Raw genomic sequence first — 10934 nt, 5'->3', positions numbered from 1 at the left:
AAAGTGCTACCTCTAGCAGAAGTAATATTCTCAGGGATACCAAATCTCACTATCTACCCTGAGAGTGAGGCAAATTTACATAAAGCGGATGCTGCAGTTTCCATTAGTATGGCTTCAGTCCAATGAGTGGAGAGGTCAGTGACGGTAAACAGGTAATGGTATCCTTGTGATGTTAGGGGACCTACTATGTTGACATGAATTTGGGCAAAACGTCACTGAGGTTGATGGAAAGTGCTCACTTCTGAATCCATCTGCCGATCCACTTTTGTAGTTTGGCATGAAGTACAAGTGCTGACCTAATCTTTAACATCCTTGGTAATGCCTTGCCAGATGAACTTTGTTTCAGTAGCTGTGTGGTAGATCATCACAATGGATGTAAGAGGCCACAGATGAAATCAAACACCCGTCGGTGCATTGGGCAGGTCTACCAGTACTGACGTCAGAAGGAGTGGCGTTGGAGTTGAGGGCGACATCTTCCCAGTGGAGGGATGTGCAGGATGTCCTTCATGCTTGGTACTCTGGATATTTTCATTGGGCTTCTGCAAAGGCGTTGTATTCCAATTCCAGGTGAATAGTGGCCAGTGTGTCAGTGGTCAGTGGTCAGCAAAGGGATTCATTTTCCCAGGGACGTGTTGAAGGTTGTAATTGTATTCAGCTATGGTGGAGAGATGTCAGCATTGACAGATGGATCAGGTTTCAGACTGTCAAATGAAGGCTTGCACTAGAAGCATGTGGTCAGTGCAAATGAGAAAGGGCATACCTTCTAAGAAGTGAGGAAAGTGACGGACAGCCAAATGCAAGTTATTCTTATTCTTATTAAAATGATTAGAATTATTATTATTATTAAAATTGTTATTATCAAAATTATTGTTATTATTAAAATTATTATTATTAAGATTATTAAAATTATTATTAGTATTAGAATTATTAAAAGTTTTACCACCAGCGGTGTAATGTAGAGTAGGTGAACAGTTTTCTACTGAATAAGGCCAATGGGCAGGGTGAGCCATTGACCCCCTTCTCAAGTACTGCACCAATAGCGACGTCACTCACATCGGTGAAGAGAAGGAGAGGGACATTTGGCATGGCAAAAGTGGGAGCAGCAGTAGTTGATAGGCCATTATTTGCGTTGCAGAAGGCTGCTTATTGAAGGGGACCCCACTTCAGGTTTTTTGGCTTGCCCTTGAGGGAGGCGTAAAGGGGGGCAAGAGTGATGGCGATGGCTGGCAGGAACCGGTAATAATAGTTTATCTTGCCAAAGAATTCTTTCTGTGCTTTGACAGTCGAGGGGGTGAGGAAGCTCTGAACAGCTACCACCTTCTCAGGGAGAGGGTGGATGCCCTAAGGAGTGATGTGGCGCCCTAAGAACGATACTGCGCTGGCACCAAAGGTACACTTGTCATACTGGACTACAAGGCCATTCTGTTGTAGGAGTTTGAGAACGATGCGTAGGTGGTGGAAGTGTGCCTCTTTGGAGGAAGAGAACATAAGTATGTCGTCCACGTAACATACATAGAAGGGGAGGTCCCATGAAATGTCATCCATGTGTTGTTTAGTGGCCCCAGCATTATGAAGGCAAAAACAGGAGTAATTGAAGGGGTGGTGATGGCGGTCTTAGGCATGTTTTCTGGGTTCATGTGCACCTGATAATAGGCTTTCAAGAGGTCAAGAGTGGAGAACACCTTTATTTTGCACAAGTGGGATGTAACATCGGTGGTGTTTGGAAGGGGTTAGTGATCTGGTCCTATCTGCATGTTCAGATGCTTGTAATCCCCACAAGGGTGCAGGGAGCCATTCTTCTTTATGATGATATGTAAGGACAACGACCATGGATGTGAGGCTTTTTGGCAAAAGCCATTTCTTCCCATTTTGGCGAATGTTCATTTAACTTTTGCAAAACAATCTGGTGTCAGATGCCTGAATCTGGCAAACATTGGGGGCCCCATCGTTTTGATATGGTGATAAGTACCATGGTTGGCGGAACCTGTGGGCATTTGGCGAAGTTTAGGACGGAAGATTTTAGAATACAACGTGAGGATGTAGGCGAAGGCCTTTGTGGATGGGATGTGGAGTGCGAGGTCCAAAGAGGTGGGTTGAAGGGTGTCAATGAGTATGAGTCTGCATTGACTAATCATGGATATGCCACATCAACAAGGCAATGTTACATCAGCAAGGAGAAATTTTCAATAGTATTTGGCCCTCCCAAACGATAGTGTGAGTGTCTTATACCCATGGTGTAGATCTCAGATCCGTTGGCAGCTACCAGGTGGATGTTGGCAGGCTTAGAAGGACTGAACCGTGACCTGGAGAGTACTTTTAGGTAGAAGGGAACGGCAAGCACCAGAGTCTACCAAAACTACACACCCATGCCTGCATCATGTAAAAAGAAAAGAATAGTGACAGGGGAGGCCACCGCCTCAAGTGATGACCTATTGGCCACTGACAGCCATCTGCACATTTCTTCGTAGCAGCCCCAAATCTGGAGTAGTAATAGCAGATCTGCGGCTGATGGGCGTCAGTAAGTGGCTTCATAGGTCATTGATTTCGGTGTGAGCAAGGGTTGGCATTTGTGGGTGGTGGGTTATTTTGTCACCATTCCGACATGTCCTGGGGCACGAGTTAGTGTCTTACCACATTTACATCGGCTTCAGTCAATGCTGAGATGTTATCTTGTTTGTCATGAGTGGAGGCATTGATGGAGGTCTTGAAGGTAGTGAAGTGGCTGTCCATAGGGGTGTCGACTTTGGTCATCAGGCCCTTCATGTGCAAGCTATAGACATCATGGATGGCGACGTATACCGGTTCCAAAAGGTGTTTCACCAAAAGGGCACAAAGTAGGATCACTTCCCTAGGAGAGCCATCTGCAGCAGGTTGCAGGCGAGCAATACTGGTCATTTCCCTGAGGGCAAGGAAAACCTTTTGGTCCCCCAATGGCTTGAGAGAGCTGTAAAAGCTTGGCAATACAGGCAGCTGGTGATGCTAAGTACTACTCTAGGAGGTATGTTTTGAGGGCATCATATGCTATTTGGGCATCCTCTTGGTTGTAAAGCCAATCGGAGATTTCTGGGGAAGTGTCCTCGGAGATTGCCACAAGGACATAGTCTGCTTTGCTGCTTGTGCGGGTCACTCCTTTGACGTGAAACTGAACTTTGGAGTGCTAGAATGAAGCGAACGCTTCTCTGTTGGTGAAGGGCAGCAGTATCAACAATGCAGTGTGGGTCGCAGAGGCAGGATCGGTGGACGGTATCATATCAAGGGTAGGGCATAGTGGTGGACGAAATAAGGCAGTGGGGGGCTGATCACTCTGTGGGTCACCAATATGCGAAGAAGTGGTTGTTAGGTGCTAACAGAGAGGCGAGATGAATGCAATTCAAGTTTATTCAACAGATAAAGAGTTTATATACAAGCATTTGAGAGCAAGAATGTCACAAAAATTCAATAAGAAAACATGATAGTATAATTTAACAGGTTCTGTTATCAGTGCAGAGAGAGAGAGAGAGAGAGAGAGAGAGAGAGAGAGAGAGAGAGAGAGAGAGAGAGAGAGAGAGAGAGAGAGAGATAAAATAGCAATAGCATTATATTGTAAGAGCAGGCATAAAACACGTGCAGTAGTCAGCATGCATGAAACCTCATTAGTGGGTCTGTTTGGAATTGAATATTCCGCTCATTTTTTTTTCGAGTTTCAGACTTCGCAGTGATTGAATGATTCAATTTTCAGTTTCTCTTTGAACGAGAAATTATAATGTTGGAAATAAAAACAGATAATAACGGACTGTCATAACATTAAAGATAAGAGGCAAAAAAAAAAAAAAAAGTTTATGATAGGGGCATCATTAATAAGATAAGAAAAGCTAGGGACTATTTTTTGTAAAAGATCAATATTTATTATAAATACCATGTGACCAATAGTAGAAATACATTACAAAAAATGCTTCGTATGCAGTTAAAGACAAGTACATAAGAGTCTTGCCTAACAAGATCAATTGATTGTGTCGCCTTCGAGTAATGCAAAGAAATAATGAAAAATTCAAGATATCTTGTTACCCGATATTCTTAAATTTTTTAGCATTTTAACTCGTGTAATATTTGAATTTTTTATTGTATTTTTGAAGGGCCAAATGGTATTCAATGTAAAAATTCAGCTTATCTAGTTTTTTCAACGTATTCTTTTTTTGTCGTTTTATTTCCATCACCGTCAGTGTCACTACTTTTTTTTCTCTTGAAACGGAAAATTATCATGGCTTCTTACATAATACCACTACCACTTTCATTCTCTCGTGAAATTAGAAATTGAAATATACTGACTGTACTATTACTAGAACTACTTCTATATTCCTTGATACTGAAAATCGAGTTATACGACTACTTACTCGAGACTGAAAATTTAGATATAACGGCTACTCAAATATTGATAGGCCTCAATCAAAAATGAATGAAGCATTAATTGGACTCATGAGATATCAGGGAATGTTTAAGGGAGTTCTTAAAAGGCTTATTTTGGGGAAGTAGAAATTATATTGTTTTGTGTAATGAATTATTTTATGTTAGATCTTGACCGAGGCATATGATCGTGTATTACTGTTTTTTGTTTTTTTTTTGGGGGGGGGGGTGGGTGGGGGGGGGAGATGTTAGGCAAGATTCTTTATTAGATCAGGGTTTTAAGAAATGACTGACATTTTCCCCATTATCAGGTAAATCTCGTATTTCTGTAGCTATTCAATTGGTACATTTTTTTTTCTTTTTTTTACACGATATTAAATTTGTTAACGAATATTTCGCTCAAATTCATCAGTTCAACACAGACTTCATTAGCTTCGAAGTTATTTAAGAAGGTGTTAAGATGTTCCAAATAGTCGCCAATGTGCTATTTTAGTAGGACGAAAATATATACACTAGGTCAAATGTGCTAAATGAGTCATTCTAAATATGCATGAAAACATGTGTCCGCTACTTATGTAACTTATTTACATGTTAATCAGATTTACTGGTGTTAAACACCGTTGCTATGGTCGGTTTGCCACTCATCCGAATAATCTTATCACATTTGATATTGCTGAAAGGTTTAACTCATTGCAGGATGACATTAAATTTAAATACATGGACATAAATCCGCCAAAGTTTGGAGATACATTCATTATATTTCTAAACAAGGCATGACATTTAGGGGAATGGCGTGAAGCAAAATCCAATAATAGTTTAATAAAATCTCTCTACCTAGTTGAGTATGGCGTGGAACGTTAGTAGGGACAACAATCTGTTGATGAAAGAAGAGAAGAGTAGACGGAATATGAGATGATGAGAAGAGAGAGCTTTTATACCTGGGCCATGATGATTAATAACTCAATTTTTCCCTTAGCGTAACCTAACAGTATTATCTCCGAACTCCATTATCCATCTGCTTCCGCCATGGCCATGGCTTATGTGATCAACTCTCGTTTCACGAAACTTTTCCAGAACTTGGCTCAGTAATTAACTTTGCGGTTATATACCTACTCATGGCATAGGCAGTACTGGATTTGATACAGACTAAAGAGGCAAAAATATATTTCTGTACTCCAGTTTTCTACCTATAAATATGCACATATATGTATGTATGTATTATATACTGTATATATACTGTATATATATATATATATATATATATATATATATATATATATATGCGCAGTATATATATATGTATATATATATATATATATATATATACACAGTATATATATATATATATATATATATATATATATATATATATATATATATATATAATGTATATATCATCATCATCATCATCATCTCCTCCTCCTTTTTTAGATTTCGCCAGTCGTCTCTATCTTGAGCTTTTAATTCACTACTACGCGATTCATCATCTACTTAGCGCTTCATAGTCCTCAGCCTTGTAGGGCGGGGTCTTACCACTCTTCTAGTGCCTTGGGAGCCCAGCTGAACGATTGGTGAACTAATCTCTCTTGGGGAGTGTGAAAAGCATGCCCAAAACATCTCCATCTTCCCCTCATCATGATCTCATCCACATATGGCACTTGAGTAATCTCTCTTGTAGTTTCATTTCTAATCCTGTCCCGCCATTTAATTCCCAATATCCTTCTGAGGGCTTTGTTTGCAAATCTACTAAATCTATTGGAGATTGTTTCATTGTCATACCCTGACTCATGTCCGTAGAGTAATACTGATCTCATTAAACTGATATATAGTCTGATTTTTATATGTAATTTGGCGATTTGATTTCCAAATTTTTCTTAACCTCCCTATTGTCTGATTTGCTTTTTTTCAATCTTTTACTAAACTCTAATTCTAAGGACCCTGTATTGGATATCATATTTCCTAAATACTTAGATGATTCTACCTTATTGATACTTTCTCCTTCCAATATTTCATCTTCCATTGCATACTCCGTTCTCATAATCTCTGTCTTTCTTTTATTTATCTTCAGCCCTACCTCCTGTGATATTTCATGCATTCCGGTAAACAAGCATTGCAAATCCTATGTTGTTCTGCTGATAAGGACAGCATCATCAGCATACTCTACGTCTGCTAAATTCCTATCACCAATCCAGTCCAATTTTTCTCCACCATCTCCGACTGTTCCACACATTACAAAATCCATGAGGAAGATAAACAACATAGGTGACAACACATTCCCTGAAAGTACTTCGCTGTTCACTGGAAATTCATTTGATAAGAATCCACCAACATTAACATTGAACTTGCTATGTTCATGAACAGACATAATCAAATTTACATATTTAAGAGGAATTCCATAAAAAACGCAGAACTCTCCACAAAATTGGTCGGTGCATACTATCAAAGGCTTTATCATAATCCACAAATGCCATTAAAAGTGGATTCCTATATTCTACGCATTGCTGTACAACATGTCTCAAAATGAAAATTTGGTCATTGCAACTTCTACCATTTCTAAGTCCTGCTTGTTCATCTCTCAGCTTTTCATCAATCTTTCTCTCCAGTCTCTTTAGAGTAAGCAATCTATATATTTTCATAACTGATGTAATTGTTATGCCTCTGTAATTATTGCAATTAGGCAGGTCTCCTTTTTTTGCCATTTTCAAAAACACTCCCAATTTCCATTCATCAGGTTTAGCCTCTTCATGCCACATTCTACAAAATAATCTTGTGAGTAGTCTGGGAGTCACTTCATTTTCAGCCAGTATCATCTCGACAGTTATCCAGGGGCTTCCATCTCTAGTGTTTTGAGGGTCTACATCAGCTTCAGGTATATCAGTCAAATTATTCCCATCATATCTCCTATTCTTGGCCTCACTAAAGTGTTCCATCCAACGTCATCTTTCTCCATTTTCTGTTGTTATAATAGATCCATCTCTCTTTTTGATGGTTATATGCTTCTTCTTTGCCCCCATAGAGATTTCATTAATAACTCTATGAGCAATTCTTACACCATAGCCACTTCTGAATTCATAGATTTGTCAGCCTCATTTGCTTTACTATCTAAATATTCTTTCCAGTCATTCCTGACTTTTCTTTTGTCCTCACTATCAGTACTGGAATGTTTAGCATACTTTACCGTGCTATTTTCATTACTTCCTCGAAAACTTTCAACAATCAATTTCTGTTTTTGTCTCCTTTTTATGGTATCCCAAGTATCATTTGATATCCATGGCTTTTTCCTTGTTACTGTGTGTCCCAAGACTTCACTGCCAACTGGCTGATATATGTTCTTAATATCACACCATTCTTCATTAATTGTCTACTCTTCGTCTCTTAGAGTCTCTAAAACTGCAAATCAGTTCCTACATTCAATTGCAAAAGTTTTTCTGTGCTCTCCGTCTAAAAGCTTAGCTGCATCAAACCTAGGCATTCTATCTACCTTTCTGTTAGGTGCTTTTAGTTTTAATTTCAGTGTGACAATGAGGAGCTGGTGATCAGTACCAATATCTGCACCTCTATAGCTTCTTACATTTCTCAGAGTCCACCTTCTCTCATTATTAATGTCAGTGTGATATATTTGATTTTTGTAATTGTCACATGGTGAAGTCCATGTATACTTATGGATGTTCTTGTGTTAAAAATGAGTACCTCCAATGCCAAGATTTTTTGCTGAACAGAAACTTATGAAATGTGCTCCATTTTCATTTGCAACTTTGCCAAGACCCTCGACACCCATTACATTCTCTATCCCTTTATTATGCCTTCCAACTTTAGCATTGAATTCACCTATCACAATTTTCATATCTCTCTCTGGGATCTCATATATATATATATATATATATATATATATATATATATATATATATATATATATATATATATATATGTATATATGTATATATGTATATATTATATATATATATATATATATATATATATATATATATATATATATATATATATATATATGTTAGCCCTCAGGTCTTCAGAAACACTTTAGTGATTGAGGCTGTCAACCCAACGCATTGCCTTGCCGTGCCCTGTTGGTGGTGATTTAAGCTCTTGTTCCTCAACCTCTGTTTTTCTTTATGAACATCTACCCAAGTACCATCGGTCCCTATGTTGCTCAGCGTCACTGATCGAACGACCAGTAGTATCATGAACATGCTGCTATCGCACTTTCATTTAGATTTGATTTGATGAAGTCAGGCTGTATTGTCCACGGTTGGTTCTGAAGAGGCGAGTGTCAAAGGGTAAAACGAGGGAGAACCCCCTGCATTTGCCCAGAGGGCATACCTGCTTATTTGGAGAAACAGGAGGCTTATCATCTTTGGAAGGGTAACAGGTGAGATATAATTTGTAATAACTATACTCGGCTAAAGGCTTTTGCTCATAAAGTCTGTGCTACAACTGAAAGGGAATACAATTAAACGGTGGTAGGACAAATGCGTACTGGACATTTGCGTCTCGGGCAATTGTGTCCCGGACAATTGCGTGCCCGGACAATTGCGTCCCAGGACTTTTTCGTCCCGGCATTTTGCGTACCTGTACTTGTTTTTAGTGACCAGGTAATATTTGTTAAAAGATACGGAAGTGACTCTGTTTATCTGTATGCATGTATATATTTATGTATGTATGTATGCATGTATGTATGTTATCGCTCGATTACAGAACTACTAATTATTGTAAATAAGATATATGGCATAACCACTGAAGTACAGAACTGAGAATTATTGTACGTAACAATCATTTTACGTTTGTATTTACGTAGACCTTTTGAAAACAATTCCTGATTTTTCTAGAAACAGAAGAGAATTTTTATTCACGGCAGTTCAACCTCAGTTTTCTTTTCGATTTGTTTTATTTACATAGTGGTGAGCTACTAAGCTAATTTTTTTTTTCCGTATTGTTTTGTTTCACTTGTGTAATATATTGGACTTACTTAGTTCTTTCATAAACTTCGTTTATATAGTGGTGAACTACTAAGCTTTTTTTTTGTTATTTTTCTTGTGTAATATATGGTATAATTTCATTAATTTCTAGATTTTCTTCTAACAATCCAGTCATTGATTGATCGGTACACTTCCGAAAACAATTTATCTTTCTTACGAAGAGTTGCTCATAACATACATCCCTTTTAGGAATGAGCTTAAGAGTAGCTATCCCAAGTCATTATTTAAAAAAAAATATGACCTGATCTTTTTAGACTTAGAGAAAATTTATAGTGTATACATATGTATAAGAATTTTCAATTTTATAAAGTTTTTAAAGATAATAAAACGTGCAAATGAAACACTGATGGCTAGATATATGTGTCCTTCCGTGTCCAGTATGGCTAAAGGTATAATTATTGACAAAGTATGAAGTAAGAATCTAAATTATTTGATGCCTTTAAAACATATGCATATTCAGGGTGGATAAAGGTATAAATAAAATTACTGTGTATAAGTATAGAGTAAAGGTAAAGATAAAAAGCATTATAGAATCAGTTAAACACTTATACTGGTACACAAATATCCCATAGGAGAAACCATTTCTGGTAACCCAGGAACATAAGTGATGGGTTAACCCTAAATCTTTACACTTTTGTATAGACGTAACAGTTCCTCGTTTACTTTAAACAGGTGGCTCTCTCAATCATTATGGAAAGGAAAAGACAATCCTTTTGGCTGTTGTGTTTGACAGTAAGTAGAATAATGAGAAACTTGATCTTCCTCATTCCAGTTTTCTTGAGGCGAAACTATCTAGTTTAGCTTTTAGGTCTCGTGAAATTTAAGTGTCATTAATGAACCTTGTTGCTTTTTTATGTGTAGACACAAATGGTATTTTACCTTGGTTTTTGTATAAAGACTGTCACCGTCGTTCAATTAGTTCGTTATGCATGTTACATAAGATTTTTCATAAGTCTGACTATCCCTTCACATTCAGATCTTCCCTCTTCGTAATACTAGGTAATTGCAGTTAATTCTAATATTCGGGCCTTCTCCATCTTAAGGCGCAATACTACACAGTATTGTAGAAGTTTTGTTCCAGCTATAACCAAGTTGTGGAATGATCTTTCTAATCGGGTAGTTGAATCTGTAGAACTTCAAAAGTTCAAACTTGCAGCAAATGTTTTTGGTGTTGAACAGGGAGACATTTGCGTAAAGCTAAGTGTATGGATTTCCTTTTTGCATTCGTAGTTATGATATGATGAACACACACACACACACACACACACACACACACACACACACACATATATATATATATATATATATATATATATATATATATATATATATATATGTATGTATATATAAGAGGTTTTTTAGTAGGGCCCTGCTCCAGATTTGTAATAATCACTGCTACTTTCGTACTTCTGCAGCAGAATTGTTGTGTAAAACTGAAATGTAATAGGATATAATATGCTAGGCGGGGATTACAATAATATGAGTTAACAGTTTAGGAAAAAAAAAAAACTTTATTTGCATATCCAAAAAAAATTATAACTTACAAGTCCATGTAAATTC

The 10934-nt window shown here is 37.5% G+C and overlaps 1 protein-coding gene across 1 annotated transcript in view; it reads right to left on the bottom strand.

The window, feature by feature from the left end:
- Nucleotides 1–3157: 3157 nt before the first annotated feature.
- LOC137653921 (myosin-11-like) overlaps nucleotides 3158–10934 on the bottom strand; it is a 72577-nt gene continuing 64800 nt past the window's right edge. Inside the window, exon 4 of the mRNA XM_068387549.1 lies at nucleotides 3158–3343. Coding sequence (XP_068243650.1) covers nucleotides 3158–3343 — 186 coding nt within the window. The remainder of the gene's footprint in view (nucleotides 3344–10934) is intronic.

Source organism: Palaemon carinicauda, chromosome 15 (assembly GCF_036898095.1).
Source record: "Palaemon carinicauda isolate YSFRI2023 chromosome 15, ASM3689809v2, whole genome shotgun sequence".
In the NCBI taxonomy this organism is placed as follows: Eukaryota; Metazoa; Arthropoda; class Malacostraca; order Decapoda; family Palaemonidae; genus Palaemon; species Palaemon carinicauda.
This window is presented reverse-complemented; position numbering and strand designations above follow the sequence as displayed.